This window comes from Melanostigma gelatinosum (assembly GCF_949748355.1).
Source record: "Melanostigma gelatinosum genome assembly, chromosome: 16".
NCBI classification, from domain to species: Eukaryota; Metazoa; Chordata; class Actinopteri; order Perciformes; family Zoarcidae; genus Melanostigma; species Melanostigma gelatinosum.
This window is the reverse complement of record NC_136649.1, coordinates 7940822-7962524: the sequence shown is the minus strand read 5'-3', so window position 1 is coordinate 7962524 and position 21703 is coordinate 7940822. Positions and strand designations below refer to the sequence as shown.

General features: G+C 42.6%; 2 protein-coding genes across 2 annotated transcripts in view; one reads left to right on the top strand and one right to left on the bottom strand.

Moving 5' to 3' along the window:
* The window catches only part of LOC306790001 (uncharacterized protein), a gene marked incomplete at its 3' end in the record, with an annotated part of 371019 nt that overhangs the window by 25898 nt on the left and 323418 nt on the right, over window positions 1–21703 (top strand). The gene's annotated exons all lie outside the window — the stretch shown is intronic.
* eif4eb (eukaryotic translation initiation factor 4eb) lies at window positions 12985–21693 on the bottom strand. Its single transcript, XM_079286912.1, has 7 exons — window positions 21588–21693; window positions 20244–20347; window positions 17386–17481; window positions 17173–17236; window positions 14507–14620; window positions 13723–13862; window positions 12985–13638 (listed from the first exon to the last, which is right to left on the bottom strand). The coding sequence occupies exons 1-7, from the start codon at window positions 21678–21680 to the stop codon at window positions 13524–13526; spliced, it is 726 nt and encodes a 241-aa protein (XP_079143038.1). The 5' UTR covers window positions 21681–21693; the 3' UTR covers window positions 12985–13523.

The window sequence follows — 21703 nt, the reverse complement described above, 5'->3', positions numbered from 1 at the left end:
ATTTTATTTCAGGATCAGCTTTTATCCATTCTTACACACGACGCTTCCCTTTATCTTTCCCATATTAATCTTCTGTGAAATACCCTCATACAGTCAGTGAGTCACAGGGGACCCCCGACTCACATCTGGCATAATGAAGATATGAGATGTGTGAGAGTGTTTTCTCACGCTTCTATCCTTATGAGGACCGAACATCCTCACAAAGACAGCGGGGAATGAGAAAAAGTGAGAACAGGAAGCTATTATACAGGTAGGGGATTGAGATTGTGGAAACATTACCTTCCCTTGGCATACAACATGTTAGATATCAGGTTTGTTGAAGCCATTGGCCTACGACAACCAAAGAGATATTGCGTGTTGATTAGCGAGCTTTAGAGGAGATGGAAGGCAGACTTTACAATACGTTTTTTGGTGGTGATAGAATCTGGAGCACCCGAAGGAAACCCACGCAAAATGGGCACAATATCCACACAGTAAGGCCCTGCCCAGACCGGGGTTCGGACCTAAAACCTTCTCACTGTGACGGGTAAGGTTAGCCACGGCGACAGCCACCACAGCACCCAACATTACTTCACTATATCTTTACACTTATAATTTAAATAGTTGTTTAATGCTATATCAACACTCCGAATCACGTGAATTGCACCTATAACAGCCCAGTAGAATCAAGGTTGCACTTGAGGACTTAGTCAATGGATGGGCAGCGGTCCTCACAAGTACAGAAATACAAACGTGTGTGTGTGTGTCGCTGTGGGGAGGATGGCAGGAATACTGATTCCACTGTCTTCATTAGCATGTACCTGTGGGGCTAATGTCTCTATGGGGTTCTGGCGAGACAACCTCACACTCTTCTGTCCCTGTGGTGAAAGACTGGCTTTGCCACTACCCCTCCTGCGCTGCCTGACACTTTGGACTGAGAGAGAGACCAAAATAGAAGCAGCAGACAGAACCAGAGACCAAACAGGAACACAGTTCTGGCATCTATGGCAACCATGCTGGGGAAGAAATAAAGCCACAGACACAAACTGTCCATGACTGTTCTCACTTTTTATCGCTCCATAATTCATTACACTGTCATTACTCACGATGTCAACATCAAATATCTCCCCTCCTTGCTTGATGCATGGTCCTCTCCTCAGCGTTCCCGCTGTGAAGAAACTTTAATTACATTTACTTGTATGAGGCTCTGTGAAAACATTTGATTTGATGGATTGAACATTACTGAACCACCTCAATTAAAAGAAAAGGACAAACAAAACAGTCACATTAAAGGAATTAATAAAAGGAATTCATCCCTCCATTCATTTCTTCTTCTTCAAGATGATTTCACATCTTTCCTTTTTCCATTTTGCTCACAATTTAAATGCTTTTAACTACAGGCGGGCAAAACGTTCCTTATCTACTTTTGTTCCGATTTGTACCCTTATCAGTTGACACCACGTTCGTCAAATAGCCCAACAACTACCTCCCGAGCACCAGACGCCCCAAAAAACATGTGTTATAACAAGTTACAACTATACCAGAACGTTAAAAAGACATTATAACATGATATATAGATACTGTACTTCTAAATCCTTTTCCATGATGTGTTTATGAAATACAGTCCAAATATAATTTGCAACAAACAGCAGAAGAAAGAAAATCTTACTCTTTCTTTTTACCATATATTGAGAAATTCCCTGTTAAAAAAAGACAATAAAATAGAACATCCCGGTAAGTTAAGAGTTGACGTTATTTGTCTACTCTGTTCATGAGTTAATTAAATTTAGCAGGTGGAAATCAGCCCCGAATCAAAGCCATAATGAAAACCAGCAGGGTCCTGAGAACCATGCAGATAGATACAGCAGTGGAACAGATATAAGGCAATACAGAATCTAATAGTATACGAAGTATTCTTCTCAGGTCTGCACAATAGCAGGCTCCTGACAAAACTTAATATTCTCTTGACTGATGGCAAATAATGACAGAGGCAGGGCCATAAATATTGGCGACTTGCATTTTGACATTCCATATTGATAAACAGGAAATATTATTTCACTGCATCAACATCCCCAGTGATTAAAACATAGGGTAGATGACATTTCAATTGTCTTGTTTCTAATCTCACTCAAAAGGTCAGATGAGGAGACTGTAAACTTAATTTGAGACTGACAGGCCCTTTCATAAATAAGGAGTAGATCTGGACGACAGTAATTACGCCTCATCAAGTAAAAGTCACTTTTGCAATCATCTAATTTGCCCTGAATTAATACCTGTGGTAATTAATATCTGTTTGCTTCACCCACTCTTTCTAGCAAACTCGTTATAGGGAGATGGGCTTGGGAGGAAGAAAACAAACACATGAAGCCAAGAAATGGGAGTAAGCAAAAACCTAAGCTGCATTATCATATCATATATAAAAGCTAATATGTTAATAGCTAATAGTGTAAGTGTTTGAACATGTTGCGTAAGCTCAAAGCAAAGGAAATAGTAAACCTAATTTAGAAGATCTGAGAGGCAAAGTGACAGGCTGCCTGTCGGTCCCTCCTCTCAACAAGCCTCGCTTCCACTGTCCCAGAACCTGTTGGCAGTGGAGCCTCGGGATCACAAGCATCTGGCTTACATTGTAAATGTCGCCTTGCACTCACGCAGCGGTTGTGCAGAAAGGCAGAAACAATAGAGACAGACGGCACGCCATTTGGTCTCACCTCCCACGGCCTTGAAGAAAAGAACTGCGCCATCTTGACTTCCTCGTTCCCACGGATCCTCTGTGACTGCTCGAACCAGGGGACGATGATGCTGGCTGCACAACGTCAGTGTCGTAATGGTGCACGGATATATTCCCTTACGAGGCGATGCTTGAGCACTTCACAGTGTGGTGGACGGATCTCGGGTATGGCTCTTTCGCTCCTTCTCTTGGGCACCGTATGCATTGAATCTAAAAGTGGGAAACATTACATAACCCTTCCATCTTCCACATAGTGGCGTGACGCCTGACCAGCCTCCTGGGTGACCTCGTGAAAAACGCATCAGTCAACCTGCACATCAAAAGCTCACTAATTAACTTTCCTTTTTTTTTTTCACCTCGTTGGTTCAATCAGCTCAAAAGTGTAAAAATTACAAGTTATTGTTTTACATGGGATTACATTGCCGGCACTATTTCTTGAGGCTTGTCATCACCGTGCAGTTGCCAGGCAACCAGCGGAGAATGCTGGTCCTAATAAGATAGGATGTTTTTTACCTTTGGACAGAGCTGTCTAGCTGTTCCCCCTAGTAATATGCTTAGCTAGTAAACCACCTGACCACTACATATGTACGTGTGTGTGTACATTCTTGTACTTGCTACATAGTGAGGACCAACACACTTTTTAACCACAGAGCGGGGGCGTTTTGGAAATCACTCACTTCTCTGAAGGCCTTTTTCGAGACTTGGATTTTAAGGTTCACGTTAGAATTAGGTTTAAGTTACGTATTTAGTTGTGATAGTTAAGGTTACGGTAAGGGGCTAAGGCAGGGATTCCCAAAGTGGGGTGCGCGCACCCCACTTTGTTTTTTTAAGGTGTGTGTGTGGGGGGGGGGGGGGGGTTGGGGGTGCGTGAACCCGGTCGGGATGTAGAAGGGGGTGCGTGGCCTAAAAAGTTTGGGAACCGCTGGGCTAGGGCATGCATGTCATTGCGAGTCCTCTCAAAGATAGAACAGGGATGTGTATATGAATGTGTGTGTACAAAATACTATGTAGGGGGAAAAAGCAGAGGCTTCAGTTGCTGGATATTATTTAATCCACACGAAAGTGATCAGGTTTCACATCTGTAACGAGACTTTAAACACAGATTAACTGAGAAACTTCTCCTCCACAAGACCAGAGAACAACAAAACATGTACTGTATGTTTCAGTGATGGCAGGATTTGCAATGACCCTAAAGCTTCAAATATTCCCGTTTCGCTCACCATGGTGAGGATTTTTTCACCAACTGCACAGTTTTCAGACATAGCCTCAAGGGAAGGAGATGCAGGATCCTGGAAAGTAGAGGATAAAGTGTCTGGTGTGCGTCAGAGGCAGGAGTATTAACCACTTTATCACCGGTCAGGCGCCCTGTGACCCAACAGCACCAGCAAGCAATACTGCAACATGCATTGCTTTTTACTGTGTTGTGGAAGGCAAACTGGTCAGGAGAGAGCGGCCGAAGCTGATGACCGCCTGTAATAAGAGGGGCTGGGTTTCTAAACGTGTAATGTAATCACCTGGTAAATGAGAACAGGGAGGCATTGATCAGATGATGATGATGATGATGATTCAGACCACAGAGCTATAAACAGGTCATTATTATAACGGCATGGGAGACAGACTGAGCTTAACGTTAATAATACATTCAGCATATTGTGATAACTTCATAACTGGCAAATGTAAAGCCTTTAAATGCCTCGTTGGCTCAGTGAAAATGTGTTTATAGAACAACACGATGCTAAAATGGCCATAAAAGATGAAATTACCCCTAATTTAGCCTTCCTTCCTTATTGCAAGACCGTACAACCGTGTTTTTAATTACTTTAAATCTTCATTATCCTGAGTTAGGCTCAAAATATTGTATCATGTCAGCTGCACTCGAGTAGCTCCAGCACATGTGCGTGCGCCTCAGAGGCTCAATTAAACGACAAGCAAAGCCAATTTGCCGTGCACATGACATTCACACAACCCAATCCTTTACACTGTCTTGCACAAATGCACGATTGGAGAATTACTGACAGATAACGACCTCGAATAAGTGACAAGTGGCTCCGAGGTGGGCGGTGAATAGTTGGAAGGCTGCATCAGTCGATGAACGCAAGCCAAGTGCACAAAGGCAGCGACAGGCTGCAGAGTACTCCAGGCATTGAAAACAAGCAGCACAACATTTTTTTCTTTTTAAATGTGATTGTGTTCAAAACACATCAAGCTGTAACTTAAAGGAAAACACACCCGTGTCACCCATGACTCAATGACACACTGGTACCGGAAAGAAACCACGATTTAAAAGGACAGCCATGCTTTCTGCACAACAGCAGCGATACGATCCCTGAAGTCCTTTCAGGCCAGTCGTGGCCTCGAGGAGAGATAATCTACAACACCTCGGCAGACAACATAATATGCTTTCCACCTTGTTATTGCATGAAAGCGTACAGTGCAACCTCAGTGCTTTAAAGGGCTGCACCATTTCTTCACTTTCTACTCACTGTTGCAACCTTCTGTTCATTTTCCACGAGTGTCTTAAATTGCAGCTCAGAAGACTTCTTGTATGATTTTAAGCCAACTGGAATATTGGCTGCGTCCCAGTAGACCTTTTTCACAGCGGGCGTTTAATGAATTACATTCAGGCGAGCTGGTTCCAGGTTGATGGCATTGTGCATGCTGGCTCGCTGTCACTCTCACTGGGACTCTCCATCGTTAACGAGATTAGTTTCACCTGTGTTGCTTTCCTACTTTGTCGAGTCAAAGTCTGCAGTGAAGAAAGTCTATTCTTTGATTCATCCTAACTGTATACACTGTGCACCTTATGCCCATTGTCTTAGTAGGCCTATCACGTTTTTGCAGCTACGGTAGTCATAAAAGAGTTTGCAATGTTGTACTGACAAGAAATAATGGGTGCGCCGACAGATGTCAATCAAACTGCAACTGTCAATTAAACGTCACATGGAGAAGGCAGATTTAATACGTACCTTTTGTTTTCCTCGATATTTTATGTGTCATGTTTTATTTGCACAATTAAAAACAAAGGACATAGATATTAAAATGCATGTGCAGGAATACCCACAAAAACACACAAATGATCAATAAAACATCAATAAAAAATAATGTTGCAGAATAAAATATATATAATTAGCATGCATATATTTTACAAGCCTAATCCGATTGCAGATTATGATTCGCTAACAATAAAAAGACAGCAGTACGTAAAACAAATCAATCGATCAAATAATTTATTTCTCGATATGGACATGGATCATTTCATGTAATTTGTCGTATTTCTATAAATTAGGCTGCTAGAGACAACGTCAAAAATATTGAAGACAAAATCAAACCAAGATTATTTCATTAAAAATCGTTTTGACATCAAAGCACTTTTGAATGTAATTGTGTACAAAGTCAGTCAGTAAGCACACGTTTGTATTCCATGATAGGACTCCACGGTATGAAACGAGTACTGTCTTAGAGATTTACAATACTTAAGAATTACAAATAAAAAGCTTCCATCATATGTCCCCTACAGTCAGTTACGTTTTTTGCAGCTCTGTGTGGCTTATTTTTTCCCCTTGTGCACTGGACTGTGAGGCACCGGCACACTCAAAGCTTCCTTTAGAATCAACACTTTTCCAGAAACACACTACACACTGGAACGTGATTAGAATTAGTATGTAGAATGGAATCAATCCAAAACAAAGCTATTGTATGTTTTAGTGGGCTACACAAATTATCTTGACTTGAACTGTGCCGCTAAATGAATAAGCAAACATGAGCTACAAAGGGCTTAGGTCTTAAATCACTGAAATCCAAGTGGTTTCACTGATTGGTTAATTGTTGTTCTAATTAGTAACATCACCTCTTAGCTGCACTTGTTAACATGTTCATCCATAATGGATCAAATGACAAGAAAGGGGTCGTTCGTAGTGATAAACCTACAATGACTTATTTCCCAACTCTGCAGTTCCTCTCAGCTCTACAAGGTTTTTAGCATCCTTTGGGATATTACAAATGGCTTTAAGGAATACTTTGACAAACAAAGTTCCTCACTTTCTTGCAGAGAGTATGATGAGAAGACATAACTCTTGTATTTTGTTGTTTACAATGAGGCTTTAGCTTGTAGTCGGCTAGCGCCAAAACTAGAAGCGTGGTCCTTTAAAACCACGCAACGTTGTTTTTCTACACTTCGACTTTAGTATGAAGTAAACACATGAGATGTGATATGTTTGTTAGTGAGCTGTAAAGGTGCTAGTATGGCATATTTATTTTAGCTTTGGACAGTCAGGATAGTCTAGCTCAGCGGTTCCCAAACTTTTTAGGCCGCGCACCCCCTTCTACATCCCGACCGGGTTCGCGCACCCCCCCCCCCCCCCCCTTAATAAAAAAAGAAAAAAAAAAGAAGCAACAGAGCCTTTTAAGCCTTCATAGCCGCATAACAATCGGACCAATGAGTGAACAGTTTGCTCGTGCGTGGCATTTGTTTACAAGATTTAGTCCGCTGTTAAATGTTGCAGTGTGAACACAAACCGAACAAAGGAGCAACTGCAACAAAGCAAACGAACTGAAGGTGTGAAAACGCCCTGAAACACTGCAACAAAGTTTCAATAACTTTCAGTGACACAAGGCGTCACTTTTAAAGAGCAATACGGATGCGAGCACACACGCACAGGCTCAGAGGCAGATTATCACATTTAATTTACAATTAATGAGCGACTAATGTAGCCAGGATGTCTTCGGACAAAGCATCGATGCGGCGCGACACAGTGTTGTTGGACACCGGGATCATGTCCAACTTTTTTGCTTCTTTCTCCCCAATCATACATTCCACCATCTCTCTGGCAGCTGGCAAGCTCACGTCTTCGGCGATTGTGTGCGGTAGCCCCTTTCTCGCTATTCTGTAACCAGATATGAAGCCCGTAGTGCGTCATTTATAGACCAACACATGAATGAGACTGCAGTTGTTTTTGGCTGTTTTGTAACTCCTCCAATTTCGATATAAACAATGTAAGGGGCTTTTGACTTGCACTGGCATGCTTGGTGTTCAGGTGGCGACGTAAATAAGAGCTTCAGACTGTTAGCCAGAACCTCACTGCACACCACGCACTGTGGCTTTGGGGAATCTGCGTTGCCAATCCAAGTGAAGCCCAGACACACCTACTTTTCATCATATTTCCTCTTTTTTTCCCAGTCTCCTCCGTCTCATCTTCCTCTGACTCTGGCTCGATTTCTTCTCCCGGTCTCTCCCCAACGCACCTCTCCGTTCCCCTCGCCTCCGATTCCTCTCTCTCTCTCTGTCCCTCTCCTCTTTTACAACTGATAGCTTCAGATGTCCCACCTGACAGTTTTTAAATTAAAATTACATTTTTTTTAAATATTTAATATTATTACACCATCAGACCGCCATTACACTTTTCCTCTCGCGCACCCCCTAGAGGCAGCTCGCGCACCCCACTTTGGGAATCCCTGGTCTAGCTAACAAGCTAGCATCTACTAGCTTTAGCCTCATATTTAACGGACAGAGTGGTGTTGATCTTTTAATCTCTGCACAAAACAAAAGCCATTACCTCATTTCCCAAAATCAATTCAAACAATTCCTTGGCCAGCTACTGAGTGTGCATTAAAACACGACACAAAGGTGGGAAGCTGACCGGGGAACCGGAAAGCACCCCTCAGCCCCAGAGATAAGTTAAGAGAAATGAGTGCTCTAAGATGTGCCACAAAAGTGATGAATTAGTATGTAGAATGGAATCAATCCAAAACAAAGCTATTGTATGTTTTAGTGGGCTACACAAATTATCTTGACTTGAAATGTGCCGCTAAATGAATAAGCAAACATGAGCTACAAAGGGCGTAGGTCTTAAATCACTGAAATCCAAGTGGTTTCACTGATTGGTGAATTGTTGTTCAAATTGGTAACGTCACCTCTTAGCTGCACTTGTTAACATGTTCATCCATAATGGATCAAATGACAAGAAAGGGGTCGTTCGTAGTGATAAACCTACAATGAATTATTTCCCAAAATAAAAGTGATGAATAAAATGATTAAGAAAATCAATCCCACACTGCACTGGGAGCCAGGAATGTGAAGCTAATGCAGGAATTATACTGTGCTTCTGTCAGGAGGCTTTATATACAGTACATACACCCGGACAGGTGGACAGGCACTCCGGATCAATACTTTTTTAAAACCCCACCATGTCGGCGATGACTGCTTTCACATTGCTCCACTGTGTCCATATAAGTCAAGTGAATGTGTCCGGGGCTTTGAATGTAATCGAAGCATTCTCGATCTCGAGGCCGCAAAGTATAGGCTAACTGCCTCTCTGATTACCCTCGCCATTCATTTCATCTGGGTTAACAAATCCCGCCATTGATCCCTGTTCCACTGGGAGAGAAATGAGCCCCCGAAGGGACCCTGGGGAAATTGATCGGCCATACAACAGAACGGTAAGCTGATAAAAAGCATTGAGCTCTAGAGTTTTAGATCCTTTGGTTGAATTACACAATGTGACGTCGTAATTATAGCCGCTGGCTACGTATGCCGTATGTAGTACCCGTTTCTTTGCTGTCAAGTCATTGCTGTTCATCCACCCCACTGTCCGTCACACTAACACAACAAAAAAGTTCCTTCTTGGTGTTTTATGCTCTTGTTTGATCATCTGAAATTCTCTCTTCACACAAAATGTATTTTTTCATCTTGCGCTGTTGCCTGTAGTTTGATTTCCTTTTTCCTCTGAATTGTGAGCCGTCGCCATCAAAGCCGCAGACAGGAAAGGCCCAGAAAAACAGACTGCGGTGTAATGTTTTAAGTTGAAAGTCTGCGGGATGTGGAATTACAGCTGTAAACAAATCCATCCCTGCCCTGCATACTGGCCTTACGAGTGCCAGTTTACATTTTGAATGGGATTGCAGCTCCCTCCAGTGTAAAGTGATGGACAGCAGTGTAGCGATGGTCTATTCAATCCTGCTTGGAGCCACGGCATCAGCAGAATGCTGCCCCAGTGCAGCCCTAAAACAAGACAGCCGGATAAATACTCCACAGTGATGATATTTTTTTTCTTTCGGCTCTTTTGTGCTTTTCAGCTGCTTTCGGGGTCAGAGTTCCAGCTCTAAATCGGATCGCGTTAGCAATACTTTCTCCTCTCAGAAGTCTGCTCTGGTTTTGGCCTTCACTTCATATCCCCCCTGCTGGATTACGCCCTTCTTGCCAGATTGATTTGACCGGTTATCTCGCACCGAAAAAGGGTTTGGGATTTCGATAAGTGCCCCTGATTGGAACACAAGGAGGTCCTGCTCGCGGCGACCGGGGCCGACTGGAGACACTGTGCTCAATTCAATTTACCACATTGATTGCATTGATTGCTGCCAAGGTTAGTCCGTAACCCCGTTTAATAAAGTGGCTGCGTCAGCGGCCTTGTGTTTACCTGTCTGCACAGACGGGGGAATTTGGTTTTATGACAATTCACAACAAAGATTTACGATGTTGTATTCAGTCGTTGGTGGACAAGATGTGGACAAACCTGCATTTGCTTCTTTTTAATGACTGCTGCAAAAACGGACTTCATTATGTGCCACATGCTGTAGCTTGTTTTTGTTGCTTCATCACACTGTTTATATGGGCGATTGAATACTTTGTCCACCCCGTATGACCCAATTTAACATCATCAAAAACACCTCTAACAAAATATGATCCAATAACCTTTGTGAATGAGTCATTTGGGGGCTGCTGTATTATATTAGGTTAGGTGTACCTAATAACTGGTACAGCATGTGGACCTTTCGTGGTGCTCGGTGAACAGATGAATCCGCTATCCGATGTCCACTCTTCATTGTTGGAATGCTGTTAAGCATTCCAACTATTGTTCTTCGAATCTTTATTCCACTATTTCTTCCGTCCCCCCTTTCCTTTGAAACTCTTCTTCTCCTTCATATTTTAAGCTACAGAAACCGTTCAACTATCAAAATGTTCAGCTCTTTCAGCAGAGGGGTGCTATATCTCTTCATATTTCTAACCTTTAAACTTTTTGAATTATTAAGCTTTTATCAACTTTATTTTTGAATGGGATGTTCAAATCCTCTTAAACTTCTTCAACTTTAAAATCCTTCAACTTCCTCATACTTTCAGCTACAGACACCATTTCAACTTTCAAATGTTGTGAAAACCCTCAACTATTGCCGCATTTCATTTCAATTTCTGATATCTTTTAAACTTTTTGAACTGCAGCAATTTAACTTTTATGATTTTTCAGCCCTTTTCTGACTTTATAATGGGTGTGTATTGTGCAGCTTAGAGTGCACCAATTCGTGATGTTGATAAACACACAGACACACATGCACTCCTCTCTCTCACGCACTCGCACGCACACACTCTCTCACACACACACACACACACACACACACACACACACACACACACACACACACACACACACACACACACACACACACACACACACACACACACACACACACACACACTTCAGGTGTTGGAGACTTTTAGAGGACCCCCTCAGACACAGACACACACCCCATTTTAAAATAAAAGCCGCACACACATGATTTGTTGCAGCTGTTAAGTGTTGCAGCTCGGCCAATCAGACATGAGGATTCTGATAAGTTTCCTGATTCGAGTGACATTTACACACACCGCGACACAAGAGGGAGAGGTGAGGAAAGACATGGCAGAGCAGGACATCAGTCATGTAAGCTGTAAAAGATAAAACATCGGACAATCTCCAAATGAGAAAGTTTGCCAGAGATATCAGAGCCTCTCTCTCTCATCTAAATCTTCTACTGCCATTACTATCACTACTACTACGACTGTGATATTAAATACTACAACCAATAATACAGCTGTTACTATGACTACTGATACTTCTACTACTTCTTCTAATTACTAATACTTCTACTACTAATAATATTTCTACTACAACCACAACTTCTACTACAACTACAAATATCACTACTACTAGTACTTATTCTAATGCTACTAATACTTCTACTAATAATACTTCTACTACAACTTACACTACTACAAATATCACCACTGATGAATTTTTTTAAGCCACAGAAACTGTTCAAATATCAAAATGTTCAGCTCTTTCAGGAGAGGTGTGATATGACTTTTCATATTTGTAATCTTTAAACTTTTTGAATGATTAAGCTTTTTGCAATTTGTTTTTGAATTGGATATCTATTTTCAGCAATGTTTTTGCGATTAATTTCAGTTTTCAGCATTCCAACGCATTTTCAGCAGGAAATGCTTTCTAGTTCTAAATGAACGCCGATCACAAAGGACGAGACGCACAGCGAGGCAGAGGAGTTATTAGATTATGTCCCATCGTTTGTAATATTTACACTTCACATAACTTACTGTGACAGAGAGATTAGCGAGAGAGCACGATCAGATCCCGGAAAAATCTTAAAATGTCATTTACTGAATTGAAACTGAGATGTTGAGGTGTTTTATTTATGCGTGTACTTTTCGGACACGCCCCCCTCGCCCTCCCAATCAAAATGCTCAGATGTGGTTTATTCAGTTCTTCAGGTGTTAACTGTCGTAATTATTGGAGTTATGTATGTTGCATTATTAATATGTAGAATGTGTTTTTGTCCGTTGCTTACTGGGAGGCACTTTGTGCCGTCTGCTCCAGAGAGCTGCTACAAACATACATTTTAATCGCCACCGTGTTTATCATTTAAAAAAGCATCTTACCCGATAGATCAGCTGGCATTTAAAGGTTACTGCCTCGAGACTGCCAGGACTTCAACAAGGACCCAATGAAGCTTCGGAAGTCACTTAACGCTTCGTCAGATCAAGAAGGATGTAGTTGTAGATGCTTCGCCCGCTGACGTGAAGAATGTAGATCCTTGAGAACGTGATGACATTTTTCATGCCGAAGTGACATTTTTAAAGGTGGCAATGGACTGAGATGGGAAGCCGGGTTCCCCAAAGTAACCTTTTCTTTCAGTTTCTTTTTTTGCTGACATTTTATGGGATCTCGGGATGATGGGGTGGAGGTGGGCAGGTTTAAATTTGGCATTTTCACTGAGGCGAACGGTGAATCTTAAGCTACTCGGAAGCCGAAGAAGGGACTTTCCTGTTTCCCTGAGATCGATTGTGTCTCCTTTAGTACTATTCTCTACGCTCAGTGGGAACGTAGAGCATCGGTAGAAATCTATTGGACGGTCTGCTGTTAACTAAAAGTCAATACAGCAACACTGCAAGTCAGAGGTTAGAAAACCCTTTAGAACAAAGAATGTACCAAAAAAATGATTACGCAGTTAACTAATAATTGCAAAACCAATGTTTTAATTATATTAACACTCAAATGAATACGAGTCATTAAGTACTTTTCAAAGGGCGATTAAGTGAAACAGTTCCTGGCAAAAAAGAAGCAGCAAAAAACAAAAGGTCTAACTAATCGTATGCAGGCAAATTAAAAAATAAATTAAAAGAGTTTCATGTCATTTAGGGTTACCGCAAACCAACGGTGCTGTAGTAAATGGGAGAGAATATATATTTATATAATATATGTCATTTTTTTATTTTTTATTTTATTTTTATTAAGTAGTAAAGTATGCAGCACACTAAATCACCCATCATTGTTTAAACCTCTCATTGTTAGTGTTTTGGAAGATTCCTGTTCATCCGTGTTAGTTTTTTTTCAAGTGGTTCAAATCCTGGGCAGGTTATGGAAACTTTTGACAGTTTTGTTTTTGTTCCTCTTCCAGATTGCATTCAGCAGAGTCTTTGCAGCAAAGTAAACATTTGAACCAACAACAAATAAGACAAGAAAATTAAAACAGAAGGCACGTCGGGCATTTCTCAAACCACAAATTTGTTCTTGGTGGTTGAACCGCTTTTGGTAGCCGTGTCTGAGTGAGACTGGTAGCCAATAGTCATCTTCTGTGGAAGCCCCAGGCGCTCCTTGTAAACGCTCCTGTGGATGAGGGAAAGGACACAGTGAGAGGGTTGCAGAGGATCACCTGTGTTTATGGACGTGTCATGCTTTGACACGCCTCACCCTATGTGTGTTATAGCGTCCCGGTTGTCGTAGTCGGACGTCCACACGGCTATTTTATCTCCTTTCGCGCGGATGTTGACCACCGCGCCGCAGACCTGATCGCTGTGGTCGCCGAAGGCCTCTCCGACTAAGCACAGGAGCTGGTGAAGGGACGGAGGGGAAGGAAAAGCTGCCGTCATTACACGGGGATTCTACTAGGACTACAAATTGTCCACAAATAATCCAAAAACCTGTGGATGTCAAAGTCTTTTATCATGTTTAAATGGCCAAAATGCTCCTAAAACCGGGAACATTATCTGCATATTCCACATGCCGTAATAGGAAACATAGGCATTTTACAGAAACACTGCTCCTGTTTCTAGTAACAAGGAGCACTGAGCAATATATTTCAATTTCTGTTCAAAACTCTTAACGTACGGCAAAACAATTATTGAGGAAAAGGAAGTGAGCCCAGAAGGACCAGCAGTTGCAGCACTGACAGTGAAGTAAGAGCCGAGTATTGCTCGCTGGACATCTGTATCGCTGTCAGTGACCTTTACAGAGCTCACCACAACATTGTGCGGAGTGCAGACTGAGCAGCAGGCAAGCCACATTTCACCAGCTCTCATTTGACTGTGTGGTGAACCCGTATCATCAGCTCAGCATATATATATTCATATATATATAGTTTTTAGATAATCATGGAAGGAAGACATTCAAACTATCTCATCTGTGACTCGCTGCAGGTATGAGTAATGAGGACACTGGACGGGATACAGAGCACAGCGGCCGTAGCCGGACCTACAGTTTCCAGCCAGAAGCGGTCCAGGTCTTGTCTCCTCTGCTGCTTGTTGAGTGTGATCAGCCAGCGTCCGCCGCGCTTGTTCCTCTCGTCCTCCCACATCGGTTCGATGCCATCCTGCAGCAACGGCAGATTGTCAGTACACGTTCCGAGCCACTGCACCAAAATTTCCCACACAGAGATCGTGCTAAAGGCTTGCAGCTGGAATGCTAAAAGGGTTAGCAAGGGTAGAACGTTGCATTTCTGCTGCCTTCTGAGCAACTTTCTGACTCACGCAGCAAACTGAGAAGAAGTTAAAGTTAAATTGTATTGATGTCGATAAGGTAACGGCTCTGCAGTGGCCTAGTTATAAAATGCAGTCATACTTGATTATTGCTTTTCCATTTATTGTCATCACTAGGGTTGCTAAATACCGGGATTATTCAAGGTGGAAACTTTCCTTGGGAATTCACAGGATTTTCTGGGAATAAATTTGAACATAAGGATTATTTGCACAGGCTGTATTCACCACGGCATATGCAGCAAGACATAATCCATTCATTTACCAAATACAAACAATGTGAAATGTGCCATCTGAGTGAGTGAGTGAGTGGGGAAAGGTACAATGTGTGCTGTGTGCAAACTCAGGGTTTAAAGTGAACAACTCATTTGAAAAAAGAAATAAAGAACAAATGTAACAGTGTAGGGAACGACCAAATTCACGGGGCCCCTTTAAGGAAAGGGGCGTAACCCTGGTGACAGGGGGGGTTAAAGGGTGGCAGGAAGTGAATGTGTTTTGTTTTGTATGGATGGAAATAAACAGCCACATGGTGCAGCCAAAGGGAATACTCGCCTCCTTGTTTATTTCCACGCACCTACATTGGTGACCCTGACGCTCCTGGACGTTTCCAGAAGTTAAGATGTCGGTACACGCAGTTTCGCTGAAACTACTGGAGTTTTGGGAGGCGCAAGCGGCGGTGTGGTTCGCCCAAACTGAGGCACAGTTCGCCCTCAGAGACATTTCAGCGGACGCGACGAAATATTATTATGTTGTGGCGGCTCTCGGCAGTTCGACAGCAGGCAGAGGGGTGAAGCTCCATCGCACTACCGCCTACCACCCGCAGGCTAATGGCTTATGCGAGCGGTTCCACCGGTCGATGAAAGCTGCTCTCCGTGCCAGCCTCAAAGACAGCAGTTGGGTGGACAGGCTTCCGTGGGTCATGTTGGGGCTTAGGACAGCCCCCAAAGATGATCTGCAAGCTTCATCGGCTGAGCTGGTTTATGGACAGCCACTGCGGGTCCCGGGGGAGTTCATCCCCAAAGTCACAGACCCTTGGTCTGCAACCCAGCAGCGGGAAACGCTCCTGGAAAAAGCCAGGCTGTTCAAACCAGTGCCCACGTCGCAGCACGGCCTTCCACAGTCATACGTCCCGTCCAGCCTCAGGTCAGCAGAGTATGTGTTCGTTCGCCAGGACGGCCACCGTGGACCCTTTCAACCCCCCTACGTCGGGCCGTTTCGGGTGCTGGAGACCGGAGACAAAACCTGCAAGGTCGACAAGCTGGAATACGTGTCAGTTGACTGCCTTAAACCAGCACGTCTGGACCTGAACCAACCGGTACGGGTGGCTGAACCCCCACGGCGGGGGCGGCCTCGGGCCCTCCCACCTCAGCATGACAAGACCCGGAGGGGGCCTTCAACGGTGGTCCTGCCTCCGGCCCCAGAGACACGGAGTCGGGCTGGTCGGTTGATCCGGGCCCCGAGACATTAATGGTTGGGACTAATCTCGGGGGTTAGTGAATTCCGGGGGGGCGCATGTAGGGAACGACCGAATTCACGGGGCCCCTTTAAGGAAAGGGGTGTAACCCTGGTGACAGGGGGGGTTAAAGGGTGGCAGGAAGTGAATGTGTTTTGTTTGGTATGGATGGAAATAAACGGCCACATGGTGCAGCCAAAGGGAATACTCGACTCCTTGTTTGTTTCCACGCACCTACAACAGACCCAATTAGCATGCTCAAACAAGCTACACCTTACATGGTAACAGCTAGCTAGCAAACACTACTGGGGCGTTTCATCAAGTTATAACCTGCGTGCTTTGCTTTAGGCTACGTTTTCACTCCAGTAATGGGAAACAAAAATATCCTAAATTCCCCCAAGCTCAGCTTCCCTTGGAAATGTACCAACCCGTTGCGACTGTATTCATCACCTGTATGTCACGCGGTGTCATTAGCGGCTGCTAACCGCCTCCTGAACTTCAGAACACTCTTCTCATTGTCGATCATCACATCTGGTTCGATGAGCTCACTGTGTCTCCGGTCTACGCTGCAGTAATGATGCCGTTGTGTTGAGCTTTATTTGACTCGGTCGTTACAATCTTGCGTTTTTTTTAAATTTGTTATGAATAACCGGCACAAGATGATATTTCCCGGGCCTTTTGCTTAGTTTGCAAAAACATATTGTCTCAAGATGTAAACGTGGTCTTCCCTTTTGAAAGAAAGTTGTTTTGTAGCCTTTAATTAATATGGTTCTTTTAGTTTCATTGAGTCAACATGAGAAAGAGAAAACACTTGTCCACCAGAGAGGATATTGTCATCCAAACATTATTTTAGTGACTGATATAACCTATACTTTAATCTGTACTTGAACTACTCACCCTGTGCTTTCACTTAAATGGTAAATGAATCAAACGTACCTTGAAAAGGGAGTAATCACAGCCTGACATGAGGTTGCTTGACAATTGGATATGGTTGTAGAGTCTGAAATGCAGAGAGCACGGCATTAACAAAAGAAAACATGCTGCTCGAACAGTATTTCAACAAGACTATCAGGACATTTTACTGCTTCAGACACTGCATTGAGGTACGGGAAAAACAAAAAGACGTGGGAGGGATTTACTGCTCCTTACGCCCAGAAATCTTCCACCGTGTCAAATTTAGAGATGAGTCGCAGGTTGGCCTGCCATGTTTTGCTCTTGTCGTTCTTGAAGAACCACAGGGACCATCTGTTGGGACAAAAGCAGAGGAGGAATGTGCATAAATGTAACACGCCCCTAATTAAACACGAGGCGACCGAAATGATGCTTGATGCTGAATCCTCTTACGGCTCAGCAACTGCGGCATTGTGTTGCGTTCGACATTGCCATCGAATCTTTAATTTCACGATCCAAATCACATTCGTTATTGTTTGTAATTGTCTGTTCTCAACCCAAAACATTGATGTTATCATCTCCATAATTCACAACATGTTTTAATCTAAAGAAAATATTCTGCTTCAATCCAGATATGTTGTTGTTCATCTTATCCAAGCAGCTGGTCAAGCAGCAATCTAACAGCACCATACATTACATTTATACAACCACAATAACACACAATCATATTTTTCCAATTTTTCAAGGGTGATGACATCGTAAAATATGACGACAGACACTGGAAAACGTCATTCAAATGCCTCAATCAAAGCTTTGAATGTAAAACAAAAAGGCATTGGCTACAGTCCTGAGCACAACGTTAACTTCTCTTATGTAGAGCAGAGTTCTGTTGAGCCGGCATATAGAGAAAGGAGACGCAAAGCATCACATCCATGGAAAACAGACTGCAAACTGCTTTGTAATTAAAGACTGATTCACTGGGCCCAGGGGGGCGGACATGCCGCTCCACCACAAACGTCTCTGAATGCACAGTAGGGCCCAGATTCTAAACTATTTAAATAAATCGAATAAGTCAACGGATACTAATTGAATGCATCGTATATGCATAACAGAAGATCGAATATGACAGTTCACCATCGGCAGGCTTGAGGTTATGGCACATTTGTGGATTCCTTGTAAACCTGTTTGGTGAAATATTAGAATGTTTGATGATAGGCCATAACCTGAGGCATGTAATGAATATACAGGATGTTTGTTTTCCCTCTAATGCATGCTGGGATAGCTTCATGAACCTATGACCCTATGAAGAAAGCAACACAGATCAATACAATTGATGAATGCTAATGGACTAATGTTTTTGATGTGCACTAGCAGAACTTATCCAAACTAGTGTGTTATTTAAATGGTTTATTTGTGGGAATATTTTGCCATTAGAACGTCACCGATGCATTTCAAGTCTCACAGCTGAGCTGAGAAACACCGGTGAAATTTTTACGGCCAACCTTTTCATCCAGCTGACTGGCTTTCTGTCGAGATAGGTTTTTCTAGTTGACCCTTTTGGACATAAAGATCCCTTTTGGAATTCAAATATCTATAAAATATTCAATTGATGCTCGTTTGTATTCAGCACAGAAGGGAGTTGGAATGTAGGGCTGAGAGGAAAAGCACGGAGACAGTTTGGAAGGGTCACCGGACCATCACAGACAATAAAAAGCCTCGCGGCGAGGAAATAAAGCCTCCCATCCAGCAGACTGCCTTTGTGTGGAATGTGAGCGAAAACCCATTTTAACACAGAGACAGGACCACAGGCATATAATAATCAACCATCAATCATATATAACATGTTCTTATATGTCATTAAATAACTTGCTAGAACAAGCCCAGAAACTAAGAAATTATCAAAACATGATCAGTCAATTAAAATTGATTTCACATAACTAACATTTTTTGTAGAGTCAAGTTGAATATGGATTCCTCTTAATCAACTGCTCAATCCATCTGGAAAGTGGACCGGTATAGAATTTAAAGAAGAGCGTAATTTGTTGACGGTGCGCTGTGCCGCAGACCATTTTCGTGAATTGCTCGGCTTCCTCCCGGTGAACACAGCGGCCATTGTTTTTTGCCGAGTGGTCAATTCATGTCTTACTCTCACGTCTGTATGAGCCTCCACATGAGTTGTGTGGAGGACGGGTCGCTCCGTACCTGAGCTATGCTTAATTGAAGAAAAATGTATTCATTAAATAAATGATTGACAGATTCATTGGTAGTAAAAGTTAATACGTTTAGCTGTAATAACGCTGTAGTGATAGCAGCGGTGTGCCTGTTGAAATGAGAAGGTGTCGATTGACACAAAGTGTGCCAAGAAGGAAATAAAATGAACATTTGACATTTGTTTCGACTTCAACTTTTGAGGCAAAATAGAGATGTTGAATATTCAGATATATTAGTACTGATTGCTCTGCGCTGCTCCCAGAGTTTGTGCACTGTTTAAACGTGAAGCTGGAAAAAATGTCTACATCACCCACTTCATTGTAAAGATCGGTGACAGACACGTCACATTATTGTTTGATCCTTAAGGTCCAAAAATAGTTCTGAAAGACCATGGTGATAATCCCACACAAAACCCAAATGTTTTTTTTAAACATTTTCAATTATACAAAGCTGAGAAAAGTATTCAATATTCAGTGTTGATGACGATTGATTTTTAGTCATTCCTGTCATTGATTAACTGACGAATCGTGGAAGTTCAATAAAGTTGGCATAAAAACATTAGACATCCATCAACAGTGATGAAAAGGCAAACGGAAATAGAGAAAATGATCAAAAAATGTCCCTGCAGACTATTCAGGCACTGAAATGGTTCCTAATATAGCGGGTTTACAAAACAAATTCTAAACATTTTGTTTGTTTCTTACTGCTTGCAATAGACAGTATGGTAAGTTCTGCAGACCTAAAACTTGATTCTTTGCAGTCAGAGTGAATATGTAATACTGCTTTAGAGAGAAGATCATTAGATGCTATACCCACAACATCATTTTGAAGAATTAAAACACGTGTGTTCCAACGCTTCCATCAATTTAACCCTCTCTGATACATCTTAAATTGCAGGCCCTAACCTGTTCTGGAGGGGGTGTTTGATGTAGGACTCTGGGTTCACAATCTCTAGTCCAGTCTCCTCAGCTCCATCTGCATCACGCAGGGTTGGACTTGAGCTGGTTTCCTAAAAGGCAGAGAGGTATCGGTGAGATACATATAAGGGACGTAGGCAGTGGGTTGCTATCATTGTTGTTAATAGTATTATTAATAACAACAACTATCATTGATAAACATTATTCTGTAACAGTAGTATGACATCTGATCTCTGATGTAACAACTTTCCAGCTGTTGATTACAAAAGTGAACCCTTGTTTAGCGATGGCAGCTTATGGTGGTACATTTCAATACAAGTCAATATTTAGAAAGAGTCCATCTGACAAAACAATGTTTCTAATCTCAATCGAGATCATCTCCAAAATAAAGTCGAATTATAGTCAAAAAATCCGTGACGTAAGCCTTCACCAGTGAAACCCGATATGAACATCTGGAACACATTCCATCGTGATGTGACGCCACAGTTTGGCTAACTAACTTTAACTCTATTGCCAGCTTTCACCCCAATAACGTTACGGTCACTTCGTGTGTTATGCACCGCTGTATCAACTCCCCAGATGTTTGTTTGTGACACGTGAAGAACGCCACGCCATTTCCACTCATATAACCGATCTGCCACTTAAAAAAAAAGAAGAAGTAATGCTAACGTTAACTAGCTAGCTACTAGCTTAGCACAAAGTATCCGCGGTGACATGACACCTACCAGCTGGACCCGTTATTGAATTCGGCGTGCATTTCATCAATTACATGGTGTTATTTTGGGGGAAAAAACTTTTTAAACTTCCACTTTAGCTTTCTTACCATCATCTACCGTTAGTTAACATTAACTAACTAGTCAGCCAACATTGCATCGTAGAGGTCAGCAGTGAGCAACGTCAACCAATTTTGACAGCTGAAATTTGTAGCTACAAAAACAACGTGGTGTTTCTATTTGATGGCTTGTATCATATGACGAATTTACTTGAAGTTCACAATAGTCGTACCTGTGTTGGATAATAATTACTCAGGTGTGTACTATTGCGGTTAACCTAGGTAATAGTTCAGTAACTTGTTTTGCAAAGGTGAACGGCACGTCGGTTAGCTGAAACGTCAGCTTTCAAGTTGGGAGATCTCCACGCGAGCGTTCCTCTTTTACGCTTCGGTCGTGGCACAGAAGACCGACACACTTGAAACTAGTCAAAACAAGCAAATGTGATAGTAACAACTCTCAATTTAATTTTGAAGACACGTGTTTAAATGTGAACTCGGCCTGTAATTACAGCGAGAAGCCCCCCTAAACGTTAGATATGTTCCGTAGTAAGAGTACTCACCGGTTCGGCGGTCGCCATCTTAAAAAACCTCTGTTGGAAAAGTTCCTGTTGATTGGGCCGAGCCGTGCAACGTGACGGCCCCGCCGCGCACATGCGCAGTGTGCCTTCGCTGGCTG

Bases quoted from the DNA above. Each gene is read 5' to 3' on its own strand.
- eif4eb (XM_079286912.1), bottom strand. From the start codon at position 21,680: ATGTGCGCGGCGGGGCCGTCACGTTGCACGGCTCGGCCCAATCAACAG. The intron at 17,482-20,243 runs GTTAGGGCCTGC...TTGTCCCAACAG, and splicing joins AAACACCCCCTCCAGAACAG to ATGGTCCCTGTGGTTCTTCA. The intron at 13,863-14,506 runs GTAGGTCCGGCT...TCCCTTCACCAG, and splicing joins ACCGCTTCTGGCTGGAAACT to CTCCTGTGCTTAGTCGGAGA.